This window comes from Oryctolagus cuniculus, chromosome 18 (genome assembly GCF_051225735.1).
Source record: "Oryctolagus cuniculus isolate XC-2025 breed Fujian yellow rabbit chromosome 18, ASM5122573v1, whole genome shotgun sequence".
In the NCBI taxonomy this organism is placed as follows: domain Eukaryota; kingdom Metazoa; phylum Chordata; class Mammalia; order Lagomorpha; family Leporidae; genus Oryctolagus; species Oryctolagus cuniculus.
Genome location: NC_142884.1, coordinates 3,206,466 through 3,231,610, shown reverse-complemented (window position 1 = coordinate 3,231,610; position 25,145 = coordinate 3,206,466). Strand labels below are relative to the sequence as shown.

The window sequence follows — 25,145 nt, the reverse complement described above, 5'->3', positions numbered from 1 at the left end:
TCCATATCACGGCTTGAGAGGCAGTGATGGAGGGGGAGAGACCCTGCGTCTGCTGGTTCACGCCTCAAATGTTGGGGCTGGGACAGGCTGAAGACAGGCACTTAGAACTCCATCAGCGTCTTAGGCATGGGTGGCAGGGGCCCATGCACTTGCACCACCCTGTGCTTTCTTGCGGGAGGCGTCAGCAGGAAGCTAGATGGGGGAGTGCAGCCAGGACTTGAACCAGTGCTCCGACGTGCTGTGCGTTCACGGCTTGACCTGCTGCACCACGGCAACTTCCCCCAGCACTGCTGCTTGTTACGAGGATATGGGTGATTTCTAAGATGCTATGTCAGATTCCACGGTTAAAATCCTTGAAACACGGGGCCGGCACTGTGGCGTAGTGGGCTAAGCCTCTCCCTGCAGTGCCGGCATCCATATAGGCACTGGTTGGAGTCCCAGCTGCTCCACTTCTGATCCAGCTCTCTGCTATGGCCTGTGAAAGCAGAAGATGGCCCAAGTCCTTGGGCCCCTGCACTCAGGTGGGAGACCCGGATGAAGCTCCTGGCTTCGGATTGGCCCAGCTCCAGCCATTGTGGCTGTTTGGGGAGTGAACCAGCTGATGGAAGACCTTTCTCCCTGTCTCTCCTCTTCTCTGTAACTCTACCTCTCAAATAAATGTTAAACATTTTTTTGAAACACTAGATAAACAAATGAAAATAAAAACCATACAAGAGGTTTTTAGAAGAGTTACAGAAGGGTGTTGGGGGTGGGTGGAGGAGGAGAAAGCTGGGGTGGGGGGAGAGAGACACAGAAAGATATTGAGGTATCTTATCCACTAGTTCATTTGTTCACTCTCCTACTGCCTGCAACAGCTGAGACTGTACTAAGGAGTCAACCCGGTTATCTCACACGGGTAGCAGAGACCCACTCACTTAAACCGCCAGTCCGTCCCCAGGGTGTGTAGTGACAGGGAGGAGGAGTTGGGGGCCAGAGCTGTGCATCTAACCACTCTGTTATGGGACATGAGCCTCTTACCCAGGGTCTTAAATTTTTATTGTCCAATGACGTTTGAATTACCCCATATCTTATCAAACAAGCATAAATACTGAGATATCTTAGTGACTGAAGGTACCTCTTTTATACCCATAAATAGTGATACTGAATAATCTCTTTGGGACTATCATGATAGCTTTGTTCCTGTAATGGATTTTGGGGAACCACCACTTAGAACAGTGGGAGAAAACAAGCTGTTTCATCAGGTTATAACACACTGATTGGGTTTCATCAGCTTCCAGAATTCAGATCAGCAGGAAGCTGGGATCGGGAGCCAGGAGTCCCACCCAGGGTCTCTGGTGGGGCCAAGAGCAGCCCAACCACATCGTGACCGCTAGGCCTTGCAGTAACTTGGTGTCATCAAGAATTGGCGACATCAAGGCAGGACTGGGTTGGGGAGAAAGTCCAAGCTAAAAACCCCACTGTTCATTTCCTTTAGGAACCGCTGTTCCTAGGCCAGAAAATCACCCGTGGGGAAGAAAGGTGAGTTTAACATCCTGCAACTTACTTTGATTCTCCAGTTTCTAAAACTATAGCCCCAGGATAGAAAACTGGTGACGTGGTGCTGTTAGCGCTGCCGTCTGAGCATCACGCCCACCCTGTCACTGTCGGTTTTGTCCCCTTCGTCCCTGCACCCTGGGGTCAGCAGGCTTTAGCTGGAGTTCCCCCAAGTGGCAGCGATGTCTTCAGATGTTTGTAGAGAATGTGTTACGGGAACACACTGCATGGATTTAAAAATCTTAGCATCAAAAGAAACCTTTAATTCAATGTTTCCATGGAGTTTTTGAAGTACCTCATATTACAGCCTGGGTTTCTCTGGGAGATAGCAAATCGAGAGTCTCCTTGATTATTTCAATCGTTTGGTTCCCACTGTGGACCCACGCAAGAGTCAGGTTGGACCTGCTGGAATCTGGGAGGGTCCCTGTGAGTCTGGACTCTTTCCTAACTCAACCCAGAGGAAAGCCATGGGCATGGTTTCCTATAATTTTTTTTGCTGTAACCTCTTAGCCACCACCAGGGTCTGGTAAGAAGCTGACAAAATATATTTGTATCTACTCAACTCGGGAAACTCCTGTGCCGTGAGCTTTCTTTTTATCCCCCAGGCTACATGGCTGCGGCTGGAGTTCATCGAGAAGCAAGGTGTCCGACGCCTGGTCTATTTGGAGATGCCCACAGGCTTGGAACATGGACACACAGGGCGCCTCCTCATTCATGTGCTGCAGCCCGATGTCTTTCTGGTGGCAGAGAGCAGTTGGCAGCAGTGGAAGACGGGCTCCGGGGTTAAGGAACCGTCTTCCCAGCTAAGAACTAATCTACACCTGGACCCAGGTTCCCAGTAAGAAACCTGTGTTAACAGCCCCTCTGCAGCTACCGTTCCTGCCTGGTCAACTCTTCCTCCCTTGACTCTCCTAAGCACACGTTTACCCCATCTCCTCATCTGCTCAGTTCCTGTCATTTGGTCCTTCATAGCGGCTCCTGCTGAGCCTCTATATTTCAGTTGTAGTGTGGCCTTTTTCATCTCTAATTTTACTTGGTTTTTGTTTGGCTAGAAATTTATCTATTGTGTTTGTCTTCTCAAAAACAGCTTTTTGTGTGGTTGAGCTTTTCTATTTTAAGTTGCAATTTCTCTGTTCTTTTACTTCTCACCTCCTGCAGATTCTGGGTTTGGTCTGTTCTTGTTTCTTTTTTTTTAATGTAAACACTTAATGCTATAAACTTTTTTTTGGGGACAGGCAGAGTAGACAGTGAGAGAGAGACAGAAAGGTCTTCCTTTGCCGTTGGTTCACCCTCCAATGGCCACCGCGGCCAGCACATCGTGCTGATCCGATGGCAGGAGCCAGGTGCTTTTCCTGGTCTCCCATGGGGTGCAGGGCCCAAGCACTTGGGCCATCCTCCACTGCACTCCCTGGCCACAGCAGAGAGCTGGCCTGGAAGAGGGGCAACCGGGATAGAACCCGGTGCCCCAACCGGGACTAGAACCCGGGGTGCCAGTGCAACAGGCAGAGGATTAGCCTAGTGAGCCACGGCGCCAGCTCAAACTTCTCTTTTAATACTGCTTTTGCTGTACCCCACAAGTTTTGATGTTGTATTTTTTATTTCATGAAAGTTTGGCTTCCGTTTTAACTTCTCCAAAGACCCATTGATCATGCAATAGCATGTTTAAGTTTCAAGTATTTAGGAGTACTGTATTGTTTTAGTTGATTTCTAATTTTTTCTGCTTGTGGTCTGAGAAGACACAGGGTATGATTTCAGTCTTTCTAAATTTGCTGAGACTTGATTTGTGGCCTGACATGTGGTCTGTCCTTGGAAATGTTCCATGTGCTGATGAGAAGGTTAATTCTGTAGCTGTTGTCCTATAAATAAATGTTAGGTCCATTTACTCAATTTAGGATGCTTCAACTCTGAACTATATTTGGATGATCTGTCCATTGATGAATGGGGTGTTAATGTCACCCACTATTATTGTATTGGAATCTATATCTCCCTTTAGGTCTACATCTACATGGGAGGTCTTGTGTTGGGTACATACATATTTATTTTATTATTTTTATATATTTTTTTGACAGGCAGAGTTAGTGTGAGAGGGACAGAGAGAAAGGTCTTCCTTTTTCTGTTGACTCATCCCCCAAGTGGCCACTACGGCTGGTGCATTGCGCCGATCCAAAGCCAGGTGCTCCCTCCTGGTCTCCCATGCGGGTGCAGGGCCCACACACTTGGGCCATCCTCCACTGCCTTTCCTGGAAGTGGAGCAACCAGGACTAGAACCTGGGGTGCCGGCACCACAGGCAGAGGATTAGCCTAGTGAGCCGCAGTGCTGGCCGAGTACATATACATTTATGAATTGAACCTATTACAAAATATGATGTTCTTTAAGTCAAAAACTGTAAAAAGTATTTTATCTGCTATCAGGATAGCTACACCTGCTTGGTTTTGCTTTCCGTTTACCTGGTATATCTTTCTACAACCCTTCGCATTCAATCTGTGTACCTTTGGGAAGTGAGTTTCTTATTGGCAGCATGCAGTAGGACTGTTTTTTTTTTTTTTAAATCCATTCAGTCAACCTAAGTCTTTCGGCTGGTAAATTTAATCCATTTACATCCAAGGTTAGCATTGATGATCAATTAACAAAATGACAGTCTTAATTCTTAATTATTCTTCCTGCTCTGCCAGTGAATTTGGTGGTGACATGTGTTTTGATGTTTACTTTTTAAAAATATTTACTTGAAACTCAGTTACAGAGAAGGAGAGGCAGAGAGAGGTCTTCCATCCACTGGTTCACTCCCCAGTTGGCCACAATGGCTGGAGCTGCACTGATCCAAATCCAGAAGCCAAGAGCTTTTCTGGGTCTCCCACACAAGTGCAGGGGCCCAAGCACTTGGGCTGTCTACTACTGCTTTCTCAGGCCATAGCAGAGAGCTGGATCAGAAGTGGAGCAGCCGGGACTTGAACTGGCACCTGTATGGTGGCTTTACCCACTATGCCACAGTGCTGGCCCCTTTATGTTTACTTCTAAGGCAGGATGCCCTTCAGAATTTAAATCTGGTGGGTGGTGAATTCTCTACTTTTCTTATCTGATATGTAGTTCTCCTTTGCTTTTAAAGGAATTCCTCACTGGATTTATTCTTGGTAGAAAGTTCATTCCTTTTAAGACCTTGACTATATCATCCCACTCTTTTGGCCTGCAGGGTTTCCACTGAGACGTCTGATGTTAATCTACTTGGTTTTCCTTCATCTGTAACTTGGCGCTTTTCTCCTGTCTTTAGGAGTCTCTCCTTGTCTTTAACTTGCAGCAGCTGGATGACAACATGCCTTGGAGGAGACCTTTTGTGGTGGAGTCTGCCTGGGGTTCTTTGAGCTTCTTGCGTCTGGATGTCCATGTCTTTTTCCTTTTCTCCAGGAATACCTACAATACAAATACTTGGTTGCTTGACTGTTACATATTTTGTGTAGACGTTCTTCATTCTTTTAAATTGTTTTTGTCTGATTGGACAACTTGATATTTAACATCTTATATGAAAACATCTAAATCCTATGTTAGATTTTGAATGTAGATTATCTACAGTCAGCCTACTGTGCAGTAGGACTCAAACTCCTCGCTCCTATCCAGCTGTAACTCAATACCTGCTAACCTTTCCTGTCTCCCTCCCCTGGTGACCACGTGAGGTCACGTTGGTAAAGCTCCACGTAGGAGTGAGCTCATGGATTCCTCTGTGCTGGGCTTGTTCCCCTCAGTGGCCTCCAGTGTCATGCATGTTGCTGTGAATGACAAGGCTGCATTCTTTGTTAATGTCTGGGTAGCATTATATTTATTTATTTTTTGACAGGCAGAGTGGACAGTGAGAGAGACAGAAAGGTCTTCCTTTGCCGTTGGTTCACCCTCCAATGGCCGCCACGGCCGGCACACCGCGCTGATCCGAAGCCAGAAGCCAGGTGCTTCTCCTGGTCTCCCACGGGGTGCAGGGCCCAAGCACTTGGGCCATCCTCCACTGCACTCCCTGGCCACAGCAGAGAGCTGGCCTGGAAGAGGGGCAACTGGGACCCGGTGTGTCGGCGCCGCAAGGCGGAAGATTAGCCTAGTGAGCTGTGGCACCGGCTAGTATATATTCTTAAAAAGGATTGAGAGAGATCTTCCACCCGCTGTTCACTTCCCAGATGGCTGGGCTGATCCAAAGCCAGGAGCTGCTTCTTCCAGGTCTCCCACGTGGGTGCAGGGGCCCAGGGACTTGGGCCATCTTCTACTGCTTTCCCAGGCCATAGCAGAGAGCTGGGTTGGAAGTAGAGCAGCCCTAACTGGTGCCCATGTGGGATGCTGGCACCCCAGGTGGAGGCTTTACCTGCTATGCCACAGCACTGCTCCCGTCTGTCTTCTTTATTCATCAGTGGATAGACATTTAGGTTCTTTGCAGTGCTGCAGTGGACTTGGGAGCACAGATGTCCCCCAACAGGCTAGCTTCATCCCCTTTGTACATATACCCAGTAGTGGAACTGCTGGATCACAGGGTAGTTCGATTAGTTCTGAGGAACCCCATGCTGTTTTTTTGGTTTAGTTGACATTTCTCCACACCATCACTGACACCTGTCATCTGTTGGAAGCAACCGAGGTAGGTGTCCACTGAGGAATGGACGAAACCTAGTACAGAACGGAATACTGCTGAACCGTGAAATAATGCAATCCCGTCATTCACAACAACATGACTGGAACTGGACTCCCTTACGTTAAGTGAAGTAAGACAAACCCAGATACACTCATCGCATGATCTCATGTGAGATAAAAATCATTTCATAGAAGTTAAAACTGTAATGGTGATGCCAGAGCCTGAGAAAGAAAGGGGGAAGGAGGGATGACTGACAGGTGCTACGTTACAGCCAGGTAGGAATAAGACGTGCTGGGGCCCTGTTTATTGCACAGTAGGGTGACAATAAATAAATCTTTAAAAAGTATATACATTATTTGAAAGTCAGTTACACAGAGAGGAGAGTCACAGCAAGAGAGAGATCTTCCATCCGCTGGTTCACTCCCCCAATTGGCTGCAACAGCCGGAGCTGCACTGATCCAAAGCCAGGAGCCTCCTCCGGGTCTCCCAAGTGGGTGCAGGGACCCAAGGACTTAGGCCATCCTCCACTGCTTTCCCAGGCCACAGCAGAGAGCTGGATGGGAAGTGAAGGAGCCAGGACTAGAACTGGCACCCGTATGCGATGCCGACACTGCAGGCCAGGGCATTAACCTGCTGTGCCACAGCACTGGCCCCTATAATGTATATTTCTAAATAGAAAACTGACAGGACGGTGGATGCTTTTACTATAAGTGTTAAATATTTGAATATATATTTATGCTGATTGGCCTTTACACATGTAAACATCTAGACATTACATGATACCACATAAGTATATACAATTTCTCTATGTTGCACTTTTTAAAGCTACAGCAGTTTAAAAACGTCAGTTATCTGGATGGCTATTGCATTGATCTGCAGGTCACTCTGTGGTGTGGTCACTTCAGTACTGTTTCTCCAATCCATAAACCTGGGAGGCATTGTCACTTTGTGTCTCCACTTCCTTTTGTTTTGTAATTTTCAGCATGTAGGTTTCTTACACCCTCATTGCTATCGTTGGATAAAAGTCGGGTGTCTCTCAAAGCCTGTATTGAAAGCTTTGTCCCTGTAGTCTGATTCAAAAGGGTGAAAGCTGATGTACAATGGATGGATACAATCACAGTGTGTAGGAGGGGGACGGGAGGGCTTGGTCCTATGAGGGTGGTGCCTTGGAGACGGGTGGTTATGGAAGCCAAGCGCAGCCTCCCTCTTGCCTGGATCATCATGGGATCTTCCCTCAGGTGTTCTGCCATCGTCACCCTTAGCAGACCTCAGACCCGTGGGGCTCCCCAGTACTGGAGAGTGAACCTCCAAAAACTAAGCCACCATGCGTCCTCCTTTCCTGGGTAATCGGTCTCACTTATGCAGTCTTACAAAGCTGATTAAGACACTGAGTTAAATTCTCAGGAGCTTCTGTTTGTGTAGCTGTTGTGAATGGGATTGCTTTACTGATTCCCTCTTAGCAAGTTCTCTAGGGATGCATAAGAATGCCCCTGACAAATTCAGTGATGTTGCAAGATACAAAACCAATTATCAGCTCTAACGGTACTTGGGTAGAGTCTTTATCATTCTAAACATAGAAAAACCTAAACTATAAACAATCTGTACTCCTTTCTCTTGCCTAATTTCTCCATCCTTGTCTAGTATAAGATACCGAGGGAAATGCTTTGTTTTTCCCCAAAGAGATGTTGGTGGCCTGTTGGTCACATGTAGCCTTTCTTATGCTAAGGTATAAACTCTTATACATACTTTTTTTTTTGACAGGCAGAGTTAGAGAAAGGTCTTCCTTTTGCCATTGGTTTACCCTCCAGGTGGCCGCTAAGGCCAGCGCATTGTGCCGATCCGGAGCCAGGTGCTCCTCCTGGTCTCCCATGTGGGTGCAGGGCCCAAGGACCTGGGCCATCTTCCACTGCACTCCCAGGCCACAGCAGACAGCTGGACTAGAACCCGGGGTGCTGGTGCCGCAGGTGGAGGGTTAGCCTATTGAGCTGTAGTGCCAGCCCTTATACATACCTTTTATATTAGAGATCTTTCCCTGAATGTTTTTCTGCATCTGTTGAGACTTTTGATGTCGAAATATCTGATAAACCTCACTTTTCTGATTTTTGTTCATGTGGTATGGGATTGACTTGGTGGTACTTTGACAGTTTTTGCTACTATGGTCACCAGACACACTGGTCTCCACCTGAGCTGTTCTGATCTGGTGCTGTCAGGGCAGTGCTGCCCCTGGAGAATGGGGTGAAAGGAATTGGAGTTCTTCTGCATGGGTGTGGTGGACTTCAGCAGTGAAACCATCTGATCCTGGGCTTTTCACTAAAGATTCAATAGTGTTACTAGTTCTCAGTTCAGGTTTTCTATATGCTCATGGCTCAACTGTGGGAAGCTAGGTGAGCCCAGAAGTCTATTTGCAACACTGTCCATTGATCCTTGGAGTAATTCTGATATCACAAAGCAAAGACTGATTAGCTTGGCTCAAGGTTTGTTTTTATGTGTCCTTGAAATGCATGATGCTATTCCAGATGTGATTGTTAAGCATAGGATATTATTGCTACAAACTTACCTCTTTGTAATGCTATGATGTACTCTGCAAGTTTTGGCATATTTTTCCTGACTTAAGAATTTTAAAAAATCATGGGCACCGGTTCTAGTCCTAGCTGCTCCTCTTCCCATCCAGCTCTCTGCTGTGGCCTGGGAATGCAATAGAAGATGGCCCAAGTGCTTGAGCCCCTGTACCTGCATGGGAGACCTGGAAGAAGCTCCGGCCGTTGCAGTGAACTGGGGAGTGAACCATTGATAGAAGACCTCTCGCTGCCTTTCCTCTGTGTAACTGACTTTCAAATAAATAATCTTAAAGCAGCCAGAAGGAAATTTATTATTTCCTTTATTATTATTCAGAAGGGTTCTGCATGATGCCTAGTTTCATCCCATGTAGTCAGATACAATGTCTCCTATTTTGAATTTAAGGCATGATCTATTGAGAATCCTTAATGACAAGAATGTATTCTGTAGGTATCATACAATTTTCTGTAAACGTCAGACCCATTGGGCTACAGAATGCTTCAACTCCAGCCTCTGGTGATTTTCTATCTGATCTCTGGGGGCAGCAGGCTTGCTGGGTGGTGAGGTTTGTGTGTCTACACGGATTCCTGCACCTCTGGTGTTGTAGCTACTGCCTCCCATTCCAGAGTAGCTCCTGTGGGAAGGACTTTGTAGATGGGGCTGGTGGTACACGGAGCCGAGTCGTCTCACATCTATACTCTCCAACCGTGGCAACACCAGGAGCAGCTGGATGGAGTACAGCGACTGGGAGAGGTGGTGCTGGGACTTCTCAGGGGCTGTGCAGCACGGGGAGCCCATTTCCACGCCCGCAGCTGCAGGCTTGGTACCGCACATCCGTTCCTCTGCCCAGGAGGCAGGGCGAGGCCCCTCCCAGGCCTGGAAGGATAGACCTGACTATCAGTGGCTGTTCTGGGGTATGGTGGATTCTCATGAGGCCTGGGGAACTCTCCTGTGACTAGAGCTAGGCACTTGCAGTGGGGTGTGTGTGAGGGAGTTGTAGGAGTGGCAGCTCAGCTCATTCTCGGGTTTCTCCTCCCTGTGCCATCTCCTAGTGGCGAGGGGAGCCCAGAGCACCTCCCTTCCGCCACCTTAGAACCTCCCATTTTTACTTTTGCAACTACAAATGCAAGGTTTCTCCACTGCTTGCAGTCTGGATACTAGGATTTCTTTTGGTAGTACCCTGTACTTGGAATGGATGTGAATAGCAACACATTTAAGATAGCCAAGGACAGGGTAACTATTGTGACAGTGAAGTGGTGAATTAAACTCATCTGGAAAAGGTAATGATAGTGGCGTATTCTAAAGGGCAGGCAGAAGTGCAGGATATGTGTTTCTAGTATCTAGATACTGTGGATATCAGACGATCCTGTTCCCAAGATATCCACTAAGGGAATGAAGCCAGACCTTCCAACATGTTCAACATACATTCAGTGTATTTCCTAAATACTGCAAATAGTGTGGGAATGGAAGGCAGAGCCAAAGCCCACAGCGCATACCCACAATCCCGTGCTGTGGAGGAGCAGTCCCCCCTGCCAGGACATGCACTTTGGATGAGGGAGAGCGCTGGGCCCCCTCAGAGGGCCACCCCCTTCATCTTGTTCTCCTCCGCGGCCCACGGTTCGTGTTGTATCGTCAGGTCGGGCTTTCTCTCTTCTGCAGCTGAGAGCAGCCGCCAGCTTTCTTTACCGTATGCAGTTTTGTCCAGCCTGGGAACAGAGTTTTGTTTTAACACAACGATCAGCCTTCCTAGAGCCCGATGCCTGCCTTCATTCCCTAAATATAGACATGAGTCTCTCCTACAGGATAAGAACCCCCCAGTTCACACAAAGCATGGATCCGTAAGACTTGGGAACAGATAGAAATCGTATAAAAGTGACAACTTTCAGGTGTCCAGTGCTTTTATGCCAAGCCTTATGTGTATTTATGAAGAATGATGTCTGGGTAAAGTCCATCTTATGTAAAAGGACTCGTTTAATAAACCAATACATTCGTCTGCTCTACCATACCTAGTTTTTTGTGAGATACACAAGTTTACCTGTGAGTACTTTGATCACTGTTGTCCTAATTGTCCGCTGAGCCCCCCTCAAGAACACGGGTTGTCTGTAAAGTTACTTATACGTCCTGTTCTACTTTACAGTGACGAGGCTGCATTTTCCCTTGGTTCTGGGCTCCGGGTTAGATCTCTATTAGGTTATGACTTCTAAAGACTGAGGTTCACGAGTGACAGGCCAGCTTGAGACAGTGGATTTGAGAGAAAAACTGCCACTCACCGTGTTGTCTTTGTCTCACATTCACACCCAGGTGAGTATTTCAAAAAGTATGTGAAAAATGGATTTAAAAGGCTAGCACCAAACATCTTTTCATTCCATTTTCCACAAACTCTTTGACTTCCTTGTAGGAGGTTCCTTCAAGGAGTTGGTAGATCACAACCCCGCATTGATGGGCATCTAGAAAGGTGCATTTTGTTATCCTTGGGTTTTTCCAGGTAGGGAAGATGCTTAAGTTACCTTTCATTTTCTGATGCACTATGGCCAACAGGTTCTCCCGTAACAGCTGGTGCGAGTGCATACCAGTGGGAGATGACACTGGGGGGTGGGGGCAGATGCCCCAGGGGTCTGGAGAGGCTAGGGTGTTGCACAGGACCATGTCTACACCAAAGCAACCTCCAGCTGAGGTCGAGCAAGATGGACAGGCAACTGCCCTCACCAAGGTCACGCACCCCCCAGCGACACAGCACCCACTCACCCAAGCAGCTCCAGGACACAGTCCACGTGGGTCAGGGCCTCGCACAGCTTCACCACCCCATCGTGGTCCAACATGATCCCGTCGAGGTTCAGGCCTTTCAGGGACTTGCAGGTGATGAGAGCCGAGGCGAGGTCTTCAACACAGGCCGTGGTGAGCTGACACATTTCCAGGCTGCAAGGCAGAGCGGCTGCACCTGCCCCTTCCCGTCTTAGCAGGAGGCTCTGCTCCATGCAGCTGTTCAACCGGGGAGAGGCGTGGCGCCATGGCTAGACACTTCACCTAACCAAAGGGTGCTACTGGCCACTCAGATAGGGGCCGGGGCTGCTGAACCGTCCTGCCCCACCAGGCCCACCCAGCACAATCCAGCCCCGGATGCCCACAGCACCGAGACCCTAGTCCCAGGGGATAGTGCGTTCATCTTCAGAGTGCCCCAGACACGTTCTCTCAAACCCTGCTTCCCGTCAGCCCTATCAAGGCCCCCACTCCCCCTCCTCCAGAAACAGGTGCCCTTCCACACACAGACCAGCGGGGACGCACCCCAGACGCTGTAACCGGAAGTTGGGGTGCCTCAGGGCTTCACACAGCTGCCTCACGCCGGCATCCTGTATCTCGTTGTTGCCCAGTTTCAGGGTCTTTAGACTTTCATTGCAAATGAGAGTTGCCACAATATCCTTACAGCAATCGGCAGTGAGGTAGCAGCCCACCAACCTGTGGGGGGGAGGGGGAGGGTCGGGGAGGGATGGGGTTAAAGACAAACAGACTCCCAGAGCCGTCTTCACGGCTTGCTTTCACTTGGTCCCCTGGGGCAGGAAAGCCCACGTGCTCCTGGCAGGGTGGGGGCGTTGAAGATGCAGGCTTTCCGCTGCTCGCCACCCTGCTCTGCGCTGGCACCCAGGCTCCCTGGGTCCTTCGGTGGCCTGCCCGCTCCCCTTGGGGGCTGCTGCTATCACTTTTCTCCACGGTCACTCCCTTCCAATCTCGCCTTTTGTTGGGGGCTCCCGTGACTGTCCTGTGACACCATTTCCCAGTCCCTGTGCAGAGCCGGCAGGCACGACTCTCCAACCTCCTCATCACCTGCCCGTGTGCAGATGGATACAGAGACACCAGGCCGAGAGGTGCAGCTGGCTTCTAACAGATGCAGCCCAGCACCGGGCAGCAGAGAAGGACCGGAGTCAAAACGGTAGTAGTTAGACACCACAATCTGCTTGCCCCGGTGTGCACGCTGTAAGCACACATGTCCGTGACCCTCTGCAGAACAGGTGTCTTGGGGGCAGGGCTGTGGGAATGTTTTCTGGATCCAGGGCAGCGCCCAGGTGGCAGTGTGAGGACTGGGCGTCCTCCATGCTGTGCCTCCTGGCGTTGACTGACCACACCAGGGGCCAGTCTCTGAGCACAGCTCTCCCCCTGTGTAACTCCAGCTGGCCAGCTCCATCCCCTGTGCACACTCACCCTCCTGAGCAAGCTCACCCAGCCAAGGGCGCTCAGGACGGGGGACAAGGGAGACCCTGCGGGGTCTACGAGGATTCCACATCACAGTCTGGAGTTGGGACCACAGCACTCGCCCGGTCTCCCTCCCAGTGCCAACACCAGAAACGCCGACGCGGAGGCTCCAGGGCCACACCTACCACAGCTCCTTGAGGGTGCAGTTCTGGTGCTTTAGCACCTCGCACAGAGTCGCCACCCCCGTGTCCTCCAGCATATTTGAGCCCAGGTCCAGCAGGGACAGGGTCCTGTTGCACAGGAGGGCCTTGGAGAAGTAGTCACAGGAGACACTGGTGAGGCAGCAGCAGTTCAGTCTGCAGAGACACACATGGGTTTGTCAGCCCACGAAGCTGTGCGCGGCCACACCCTCAGGGCGCCACAGCACGGCTCTCCCCTCGTCCCTTGCACGCTGTCGCTCAGGACAATGGAGGTGTTAGGATGATGGTTTCAATGGCTACACTATTCTGTAGCTCCGATTAGCCACACTTGTATCCTTTACATTCTTCCTTTTTAATGTATACCGAGTTACAGATCAATTCTTTCACGTGCTAAAGTCTAGTTGTGCATGAAATCCATGTACAGTCCTATTCTGTAAATTCTAATCTATTAACACAACTTATTCAAGCTTGCCACTGAGTTTGCTAAACACTCCAACTAATATATCCAATCTTTATATAAATTTGTCCATGTTCAGAGTCCTGGCTAAGTGTTTATCTGAGTTTTATGAGTTTGTTGAAAATGGTATTGTCTTGAACACTTTTGCATTTTAAGTTATGACATTGCTTTCACAGCCTTTTTGTTTGATAAAGATCCAAGTCTAAAAACAAAACCGGCTAGATGCGTTTTAAACAACCCTTTAGCTCAATGTAGATCATTTTAATTCTCATTTCTGGGTACACTTGAATTCTATTTGTGGTCTCAGCAGGTGTTTTAATAGCTCAATGTTTCTCATGTCATTCTTTCACTAACCTGCCAACTCATGTGTTAAGGGTTTCTATTTCTTTTTCTTTTCTTTTTTCCACAGGCAGAGTGGACAGTGAGGGAGACAGAGAGAAAGGTCTTCCTTTTGCCGTTGGTTCATCCTCCAATGGCCGCCGCGGCCGGCACACCACGCTGATCTGATGGCAGGAGCCAGGTGCTTCTCCTGGTCTCCCATGGGGTGCAGGGCCCAAGCACTTGGGCCATCCTCCACTGCACTCCCTGGCCACAGCAGAGAGCTGGCCTGGAAGAGAGGCAACCGGGACAGAATCCGGTGCCCCGACCAGGACTAGAACCTGGTGTGCCGGCGCCACAGGCGGAGGATTAGCCTAGTGAACCGTGGCGCCAGCCTCTTTCATTTCAACGTTTAATCTTCAAGGAATTTTACTACAGGTTGCACATCCCCATTTTGAAAATCCAAAATCTGAAGTCCTCCCAACCTTGAAACTTCGAACACTGGCACAGCCACAGAACTGGAAAATTCCATTCCTGACCTCATGCAGCATGTCCGTCAGAATGCAGGTGCACTGAAAACCTGCCTAGTTATCTTCAGGCTACGTGTACAAGGCATGCAGGGAACACGAATCCGTGTTTGTAGCTCTGGATCCCCCACCATACTTAGTATGCCCATGCAAGTGTGCCAGGATCTGAACACATCCCAAAGTGAGGTACTTGTGGTCCCAGAATTCTGGATGAAGGTACTCACCCTGTACTGGTTGTCTGACAGTCTCAACAGTCAGTCACCCTTCATATCCCAGCCCGCCTCTGATGCACCTCAGCATACGATGCCGTGAACACACGCATGCACAGCGTGTGCACAGCTCACGGGCTGGAGTTCTGCTTCCAGATGGCTCAGGACCAGGCTGCTTATGCAGGACCCCGTCTTAGGGCACTGCAGCCTTTTCTTGGACTTCAAGAAGGTTTCCAGTGTGGCCCGTTTGGACCAACAGAGGATCAGCTCTGCCGCTGTCCTGACCAGCTGCCCCCAGCACAGGCGGCAGCTCTCTCATTCTAGCATCAATTCGAGGGGAGGGAAGACACAGAGGAACCCAGGGACGGCCTTAGAATATCTCAAGTCTGTTCCAGCAAAGACTCCAATGAATTCTTTTCTTCTGTGCTCTGCCCTACTCCAGCACCCCTCCAGGGACAGCGCCCCCCTCCACAACAGCTGAGACGCATTCAGGTCCAGATTAGTCTAGTCCTGCACACCCTGAATGCCATCTCACAGGGCTTTCATATTTGCACGAACTCTGTCCCTGCCAAGCCAGGGGAGGCACAGAGATGTGGCGCAGCTCAACCACACACTCCCTGGTCTGCTGCAGCCTCCCGCATGCGGGGCGGATCGAGGCACAGTCCCCAGAGCTACTCACATCAGCGACTCCAGGACGCACTCTGGCCGCTTCAGCCCCTTGCACAGTATCATCACACCCGTGTTGTTCAGGGGGTTTTCCACCAAGGACAGACACTTCAGCTTGCTGTTGCAGACGAGGACACTGGCGATGTCATCGCAGTGGTCCTCTTTGATGTCACATTTGCCCAACCTACACGTGACACACAGGTAAGGGGAGGTGACTGATGGGCTACGCAGCTCGGTCACAGAGCCAAGACGCATGCTTCCACTCCTGCACCTGCTAACCCATGCAAGCACGCAACCTTCACCCCACGGCTCTCCTCGTTTAGCATTTACAGCTTTCCACTGAAGCAAGCCAAGTGTTTACGACAGTGATGCCCAACCAGGAGTCATTTTGCCCTGGGGGAGACCTTCTGAAGGGCCTGGAGACATTTTTTGGTCATCACAGTGGGAGGCTTGCTATTGGCATCTGGTAGGCAAGGGCCAGGATGCTGCTCCATATCCTACAACCAAGGCACATCTGGGACTTGTGACGTCAAATGACGTGTTGTCAATAATGCTGTAACAGACAGGAAGTGCCATCTGAATCCTGCGCACACACTCAGTATGTAACTCTACACAGTCCTCACCCCAGCTCAGCCATGTCCGGGTGAGGATCTCCCCTGCAGACCTAGCGGTTTCCAGATCGCACTGGATGGCTGTCCTGCAGTGTACCTCGATCCTAGCACCGTCGTCCTTGATTGTAGACAGACTGCAATCCAGCATCTGCGCCACAAGACAGCTCCCACTCGGATGCCACTTTCTTTTCCTAGGCTGTTTTGCCTGTGCTCTCCCCGCCAAAGAAACCTTTTATTTAATGAGTACAAATTTTTTTTTGACAGGCAGAGTGGATAGTGAGAGAGAGAGAGACAGAGAGAAAGGTCTTCCTTTGCCGTTGGTTCACCCTCCAATGGCCGCCACGCTGTGGCTGGCGCACCGCGCCGATCCGACGGCAGGAGCCAGGTGCTTATCCTGGTCTCCCATGGGGTGCAGGGCCCAAGCACTTGGGCCATCCTCCACTGCACTCCCTGGCCACAGCAAAGAGCTGGCCTGGAAGAGGGGCAACCGGGACAGAATCTGGCGCCCCGACCGGGACTAGAACCCGGTGTGCCAGCGCCGCTAGGCGGAGGATTAGCCTAGTGAGCCGCGGCGCCGGCCACAAATTTCTTAAGTACAACTTTAAGGATATAGTGGTTCTGCCCACCAAACCCACCCTCCAACCCCCATTCCCACCCCACCTCCCATTCCCATTGTCCATTAACATTCATTTCCAATTACCTTACACAGAGAAGACCAACTCTATACTAAGAAAGATATCAAGAATTTGCATATACACAACTGTTTGAGACCCAGTTTTACTGTTAATTCTCATAGTATAAATTGTGAAAACAGAGGTCCTACATGGGGAGTTAGTGCACAGTGACTCCTGCTGTTAATTTAATAACAACACTTATGTATGATGTTAGTGATCACCCGAGGCTCTTGTCGTGAGCTGCCAAGGCTACGGAAGCCTTTTGAATCCAGTCTCCATCGGTATTTAGACAGGGCCATAAGCCAGGTCGAAGTTCTCTCTTCCCTTTAGAGGAAAGTGCATCTTTGATGGCCCCTTCTTTCCACTGGGGTCTCACCCACTGAGGTCCTTCATGTAGGTCATTTTTTGGCCACAGTGTCTTGGCTTTCCATGCCCGACATGCTTTCATGGGCTTTTCAGCCAGACCAGAATGCCTTAAGGGCTGATTCTGATTGCCTGTGCTTCTGACCACCGGCTTGAGGTCTGTGGGTTCCCATGACCCCTTCCTCAGTGTGATGGATTTCCTTGAGTGGATCCTGGAGCTCGAGAAGCGCGTTTACGAGTTTGGCTCACTAGTAAGTGATGGGATGAGCACAGAGAAGCAGCCTGATGCAGTGAGGAACAGGGTGGGTCTGGGACACAGCCAAGCCCAGGAGCTGCCGTCTCAGAGGAGGACAGAGGATCTGGAGCTGCCCAGACTTTTCATTGGAGAATTCTATGGAAGATTGGTCAAACAGGCCTGGTTGAGTGTTCACCCCACTTCCCGCCCCTCTTCCTTCCATGAGGATCGGAGAGGACTTCATGGTTTGGTCCTTCTGGTAACCAGTTTCCATCTAAGAGCCCAGCAAGCGTTCTCCACTCAACACACGATCCTGCGCTTGCTTTGGCAGCACACCCACTGAGACTGGGGTGATGCAGAGGTGACCACGCCCCCGGGCAAGGACGACACGCCAGGCTGCAGAGTGTGTCATGCGTTTAAACAAGAGCTGGGGGAAGGCACGCCCAGCAGTGGGCATTCGACAAAGTCACGCTGGAATAGGTGGTGTGTTTGCTCTGAGCATATCACAGGGGTCACAGCCAACAGTCAAGGCGGGTCAAAGAACCCACGGGACCAGCTACAAAGGAGTGTGCAGACCTGCAGCTCAGGACTGCGCCCCATGCAGGCGGCAGCGCAGGAATCGCCAGTGTATTTGTAAAAAACCACCACTAAGGTTGTTCTCCAGTAACAAAGCCAACAGAAACCTCCAGAGTCTCCTGTCAACCCACACAATGCCAAAGGATTTGCTAGTTCCGTGTCAGTAACCAGGGTCAGAGACCAAATATTACAGCAAAATATTCCATCTCTAGTACTTGTGAAATCAAAAGTTTTTAGGGGGGCTGGCACTCTGGCATAGCAGGTAAAGCTGCCACCTGTAGAAGCAGCATCCCATATGGGCGCTGGTTCAAGTCCCAGCTGTTCCATTTCCCATCCAGCTCTCTACTTTGGCCTGAGGAAGCCCAAGTAGGTGGCTGAAGTCCTTGGGTCCCTGCACCCACGTGAGAGACCCAGAAAAATCTTCTGGCTTCAGATGGGTGCAGCTCTGGCCGGTGTGGCCAACTGGGGAGTGAACCAGTGGACGGAAGATCGCTCCCTCTCCCTGTCCCTCTGTAACTCTGACTTTCAAATGAATCTTAAAAAAAGTTCTTGGAGTTCTGGGCCAAGGACCGAATACGTGCATTTCTTATTCTCAGTGTCAGTAGCCCTGCCCTGTACCTCCTGCAGCTCACAAGTGGCAGGTACCCAGGTCCCTCAAGTCCCACTGGGTGTCAGGCCACATCTGTGTGTCCTCATTCCACAGCTGCCTCCCCACTCCTCTCCATCCTGCTCCAAGGTCAATGCCTGTGGATATTGTGATACCCGAGTGCTTCCCCTTCCTGATAAGGCTCACAGATCTCATCCTTCAAATTTACAAAGTAGGAGTGGACTTCAAAAAGGTCATGGAAAAACCGAATTAAAAGTTTATTTTTTGGAAAAAAAAATCTGAGTTCTATCCATAGTTTTCTTCATAATACATTTTCTATTTCAAAGACTCACCCTCCCCCCGGCCCCCAATAGGGTTCATTTTTTTTTTTTTTTTTTTTTTTTTTTTGTGACAGGCAGAGTGGACAGTGAGAGACAGAGAGACAGAGAGAAAGGTCTTCCTTTTGCCGTTGTTCACCCTCCAATGGCCGCCGCGGCTGGCGCACTGCGGCCGGCGCACCGCGCTGATCCGATGGCAGGAGCCAGGAGCCAGGTGCTTTTCCTGGTCTCCCATGGGGTGCAGGGCCCAAGCACCTGGGCCATCCTCCACTGCACTCCCTGGCCACAGCAGAGGGCTGGCCTGGAAGAGGGGCAACCGGGACAGAATCCGGCGCCCCGACCGGGACTAGAACCCGGTGTGCTGGCGCCGCTAGGCGGAGGATTAGCCTAGTGAGCCGCGGCGCCGGCTTCAATTCTGTTCTGAGACTAAAAGACAATTAGAGGCCGGCGCCGCGGCTCCCTAGGCTAATCCTCCGCCTTGTGGCGCCGGCACACCGGGTTCTAGTCCCGGTCGGGGTGCCGGATTCTGTCCCGGTTGCCCCTCTTCCAGGCCAGCTCTCTGCTGTGGCCAAGGAGTGCAGTGGAGGATGGCCCAAGTGCTTGGGCCCTGCACCCCATGGGAGACCAGGAGAAGCACCTGGCTCCTGCCATCGGATCAGCGCAGTGAGCTGGCCACAGTGCGCCGGCCGCGGCAGCCATTGGAGGGTGAACCAAAGGCAAAGGAAGACCTTTCTCTGTCTCTCTCTCTCACTGTCCACTCTGCCTGTCAAAAAAATTTAAAAAAAGCCAATTAGAAAATGTTTAAGAAATAATGTTTAGCATATAAGGAAAAACATACTCAGGATCTTACGCAAACATGAACCCACAAATGTAGGAAGCTCAATTTTAAGATAAACATAGGCAGAAAACACAATGAAAATAAATGTACAAGTGGCCAAAGACACATTACCTTTCACGGAACAAAATACTGATGCCTGAATTTGGAACAACGTACGTGAGCCAGAATCTGAGAATTCTGTCTTGACAGTTTAAAAGAAGAGAGAATCCTGACAGCTTGTAATTTTCTGATGTGTGTGGGGCATCTTCAAAACTGGAATCCAGACACTGGCATTTTCAAATCTATACCCGAGGTCGTCTTGTTGGCAGTGTCTTTGCCAGCATCCTGTGTTCCAATGGGGGAATGGCGGCTCCATGTCACAGCACAAGGAAACATTCCACGTAGAGCAGAGCCCCAGTTCTGTGTGCTACAAGTTCTAGAAAAACACGGGCTATCCTTGTGACTTTGAGCTTGAAAATAATTTCTTAGGAAAGGCATGAAGCATAAAATTAAGAATTCAGTTTTTGAAAAAAGATTTTGAGAGGCAGAGAGATCTTCCATCCACTCGTTCGCACCCCAAATGGCTGCGACGGTCAGAGCTGGGCCAATCTGAAGCTGGGGGCTTCCTCTGGGTCTCCCACATGGGTCAGGGGTCCAAGGACTTGGGCCATCTTCTACCGCTTTCCCAGGCCATAGCAGAGAGCGAGATTTCAAGTGCAGCAGCCAGGACTTGAACTGGTGCCCACATGGGATGCCGGCAGTGCAGGCAGAGGCTTAGTCCACTGTGCCAAAACGCCGGCTCCGAGAAACCAGTTTTGGTCATGAGCCTTTTCCTATCCAAAGACATTAAGGATGTGGGGGAAAAACAAACAAAAAAATCCCAAAACCAAACTAGCCACAGAGAGACTATTTGCAGGATGTAAAAGAGCACCCATAAACCTATTAAAAGACAACCCAATCCATCAATGGGTCCAAGAGGCACATCCAACTGGTGTTGGGAGTCCAACAGTCAAACACACAAAAAGGCACTTTAATCCACCCACCTAGCTGTCTCAGCCAGGATGGCCAGGATTTCGAAACTCAACCCCACAAGCTGGCAAGTTTGGGGTGCAAGTGAACAGTTGTGCACTTTGTGGGAGTATCAACTGGTAAAGTCGCAGCAAAGCCTTTTACTACCTATGAAAATGGCACACACATTCCACGTACATCAAAAACCCCACTTGCAGGTCCACACTCAGGAGAAGTGGGCGACTGGTTATCCAGGACCCAAGCACAATCAGAATGTCGACGGAGGTCAGACGCACCTCACGAGGACAGCGGAGTCGTGTTTCTCTGGGGCTTTTGGGATGGTTATCTGGAAGCCTCCAAGCTCAAGCAGCCTTGAAAGTGTGTGTCAAGGCTTTGGGAGACGGGGCTGTTTTTATAGACTTAGGTTCAAGAGGGTTGCGAATTCCACCTCTTGTTCCTCAGGAGGTGTGTTGGGAGTTCCAGGACAGGGATTACCCACGTTCTCAGCAAACAATGGGAACGAGCCCCCTGACAATCGCCAGAGCTACCGAGTTACATTTCCGAATCCGCGGTCTGGCTCAGTTCACAAGTCCGGTTCAGTAGCTCCACCGTGGATGTGGCTTAGCTCAAGTATTTTTGCCGTGATGGTTCCAGAGACCTCCAAGCTCCATTCTAAGAGCCCTGGATCAATGATACTCGGATTGTCTTTCTTGACAAAAGCAATTATATTAACAAGAGAACCCGCTGCCTGTCAGAGCTGCGAAGAATTCCAGAGAGCCATCCACCACGGTCTGTCTGGGAAGCATCGCAGAGGCGTTCATCTTGTCGATGAGGTCGGGTTAACTCGGGAAATGTGCACATCATTGTGTATCAGCAGACTTGCAGGATCCTTTGGGCTTCGTTCCTCTATGCACCTATTTCCAGATGCGTCCTTCTTGAAACTGACCACCTTTCTTTTCTTTTTCAGCATCTTCTATCTCTGAGGACAGCTGTAACCAACCATGCTCTAAAAACGAGAATCTCCAACCTGTGATGAACTCACCCTGTTTACCCAATGCCTGCCTTTTTGGGCCCAGCCAAATGTAATTTCACTGAATAATGTTAAAGGAAGATTTACTGTCGTGGAATACATCCACTCCGACTGGAATCTGACCACTTTGGAACACTTCCCACACTGTATACAAGTCATCGGGCTTTTGTCTACGGGGCTGAGGTTATCTACATATTGCCCCGAATGAGCTGTGTATTAACCGGCTTACAGACCTTGACTATTTCTCTTAGCGATAACAGCCAGCTACTAGGAATGGTCCAATATTCAATAGAACCGTTACGTCAATCATGGTATAATGACGTATCGCAATGCCATGCAGCAAAATCAAGACGACACATGAACGCCTAATAGATTTCTCTCAAACTCATGCTCCACTTATAAGATTTTGGTTTTGTATAAAAATTCTCTAAATATCACAAAGGAGAAATACAGCAGGCAGTCCAACAGAACAGATACTGTAAATGTAAAGTACAAAATGATACCCATGATCAGGTTTTAGTCATCTAAACCAAAATAAAGTACTTTAAAATTAATGCTGAGTTAGCTTTTAGAAATGGCAACTGGGCTATATATACCTAACAACTGTGAGATAACACCTACAGGGAAAGAAACAAAACGAAACAAGCAACAGTTATGTCTGGGGAAGGCTAGGGTGGTCGGAAGTGAGGGTCCAGGGAATTTTGTAAATTTTTTCCACTGGGATACTTCACACAGCATTTTTAAAAAATCATATTAAGAAAAATGAAATTCTTGACTATCAAATCAACCCGAGAACATGCAGCATGTGGAGGCCACAATCCTGCTCCTGAGGTTGGAATCTACCACTTGCTTCCTTGCTTGCTTTGGGGTTGTTGAACTCCTGACAGAGATCTGAGTCTGTAATCCAGGCTCTGCAAGTGTCTGCATTCATTTCCTGCTTGCTCACTTCTTGTCTGCCAGCGTTCTCTAACATTCTGGTATATTCCCTCCATGACAGCTTCCCTCAACCTTCAACAGTAATTGACAGCTTTTGGCCTGCAGACTCAAGAAGTAGCGGAGACAAGTACAGGGCCAGGCCCCCCAGGGAATGCAGGAAGTTATGCTGTACTTGGGTCTTGGTAGTATGCGACACTGTGTTCCATTCCCACTGAGGAGTCAGGGCCTGGAGTAGCTCCACCAACTTCCCTTGTGGGTGACCAAGATGGCAGGATCCCCCTTGGTCTGGTCTGTGTGATGAGCCCAATGGTCCCACTTCATTTTCCTTGAACGTTCTATACTACTTCTCTACCTGGTATTTCTTCAAGACATTTTGGCTCAAATTCACAAGCATTCCCCCTGAACTACATTTCTGCTATTAGTTTTGGGTTTAGAAAACACACTGAGGAGTTTCAAGATGGTGGAGTAGGGAGGGAGCTTACTGCTCTAGTCTAGGGGAAGACAGTTTTAAAAAGGGGGTAGAGTGCAGTCTCAGGGAAGAGTTAGGAGAAAATGGCAGAGGAAACTGTGCAAATTAGAGAGACACAATGGATCTACGTGGAGGGCATGGGCACCCACGGCTCGGGACTCCAGCAGCCAAGAGCCGATGCACCAGTGTTGGAAACAGCTTAACTTAGACCACAGCAGGCCAAGCCACCAGCACTACAGCTGCAGGAAGAGCCTAGAGGAAACCCAGCTTGGAGCCCAGTGTACCTGGCAAAGCAGAGGAAAAGAAAAGACATCACCCTCTCCCCTATCACTTTACAACAGCATCCTGTAAGGAGCCGACAGAGCGGGCGCCATTTTAGATATACTTAACAGCTGCACCAGCTCATGTCTGTGCCCAGCCATCAGCCTAGTGGAGACTCCTAATTCTGGTGGGGAGAACTCAAGGGGGCTGGGGACTGTGGGAGGCTTCTGTGCTGGGACCGTGAATGTGACTGAGGCTGTGTGGGAGGACTCATGATGTGGCCAGGATTTTGGGCAGTCACAGTGGGAGACTCCACACGCTCAGGGCTTCCTGGCTACCTGGTGAGGGACATTGCTGCGGAATCTGAACTTATACTGAGGACTGCACATAGCCTTTGTGTGGTCCTTGGGAAGAGCTGATGAATATTATACCCACTGGGGCCAGCGCTCAGGTACTCATCTCCTTTGATGAGAGGATCTCAGCTGAACAGAATATACCTCCCTTCTAATTAAAAAGATTTACCACGCCAAACCTGGGTCGTCACCTTAGACACACCCTTCACACTAGAGAACTGAACAGAGCTCCCTGGCCACACCTACTAGCCTCTAGATATTCACTGAGAGCAGACAGTCCACACATCTACAGAGGCATAGTACAAAGATAAAGGTTACCACAGCAAAAAACAAACCAATGGGTATCTCCACAAATGCTGAACAACAAATGCACCAATCTAAGAAACAAGAAGACAACATGACATCCTCAAAAGAACACAATACTTCAATACTAGATTGTGAAGATGAGATGGAAGAAATGCAAGAAATGGAACTCAAAAATTGATAAGATTACATGGACGTAATCAGAAGCACATACATGAACTACTGAAATCCATACAGGACATGAAAGAATTTCTCCCATGAAATTGAGATCTTAAAGAGAAATCAAAATGAAGAATTCAATAGAACAAACGAAAAATGCAGCGGAAAGCCTTAACAACAGAATCAGTAAAACAGGAGAAATAATATCCAACTTAGAAGACAAAGATCAGACGAGATCGGGCGCGTTCAGGGTGGTATGGCCGTAGATCCTGATGCCATAGACAGGAGTGTCAATTGGTAAAGTCAACAACAGGAGTCACTGTGCACTTACTCCTCATGTAGGACCTCTGTCCTTAATGTGCTGTGCATTGAGATTTAATGCTATAACGAGTACTCAAACAATATATTTCACTTTGTGTTTCGATGGGGGTGCAAACGATTGAAATCTTTACTTAATGTACACTAAACTGATCTTCTGTAAAAAAAAAAAGAAATTATCAATTCCCAACTTGACTCTCACTGGGATTAAACATGACAATAGGTCTGATCTGATTTCATCATCATTTAAAAAAAATCATCTATTATTTTTCACTTTATGTTTCTGTGTGGGAGCAAACTGTTGAAATCCTTACTTAAGGTATACTAAGCTGATCTTCTGTATATTAAGATAATCGAAAATGAATCTTGATGTGAATGGAAGGGGAGAGGGAGTGGGAAAGGGGAGGGTTGTGGGTGGGAGGGACGGTATGGGGGGAAGCCATTGTAATCCATAAATCGTACTTTGGAAATTTATATTCATTAAATAAAAGTTAAAAAAAAAAGACAAAGATCAAGAAATTGCACAAACCAGAAGAGGAAATTAGAAAGCTGGAACACTGTTGGGAGGAGTCTACAGGATACTATCAAACGACCCAGAATATAGGTTCTAGGGGTTCTTGAAGGCATGCAAAGAGAATTAGAAGGCCTTTTTAGTGAAACAATAGCAGAAAACTTCCCTAATTTGGAGAAAGAAAGGGACATCCAAGTACAGGAAGCACAAAGAACTCCTAATAGACACGACCAGAAAAGATCTTCACCACAACACATTGTAATAAAACTCACAGTAAAACAAAAGATTCCAAAATGTGCATTAGAGAAGTGCCAGATTACTCAGAGGATCTCCAATTAAACTCAGTAC

At 49.0% G+C, this 25,145-nt stretch overlaps 1 protein-coding gene across 3 annotated transcripts in view; it reads right to left on the bottom strand.

Moving 5' to 3' along the window:
* Nucleotides 1-10,113: 10,113 nt before the first annotated feature.
* Nucleotides 10,114-25,145, bottom strand: part of NLRP9 (NLR family pyrin domain containing 9) — a 72,276-nt gene continuing 57,244 nt past the window's right edge. For 2 of the 3 annotated variants that reach the window (XM_089319711.1, XM_089319712.1), the window contains 5 exons: nucleotides 15,263-15,433; nucleotides 13,058-13,228; nucleotides 11,970-12,140; nucleotides 11,433-11,603; nucleotides 10,114-10,393 (listed from right to left, as the gene is read on the bottom strand). In XM_089319711.1, coding sequence (XP_089175837.1) covers nucleotides 10,261-10,393; nucleotides 11,433-11,603; nucleotides 11,970-12,140; nucleotides 13,058-13,228; nucleotides 15,263-15,433 — 817 coding nt within the window. In that variant the 3' untranslated portion in view covers nucleotides 10,114-10,260. The remainder of the gene's footprint in view (nucleotides 10,394-11,432; nucleotides 11,604-11,969; nucleotides 12,141-13,057; nucleotides 13,229-15,262; nucleotides 15,434-25,145) is intronic. The other variant, XM_089319713.1, reaches the window with a different exon arrangement.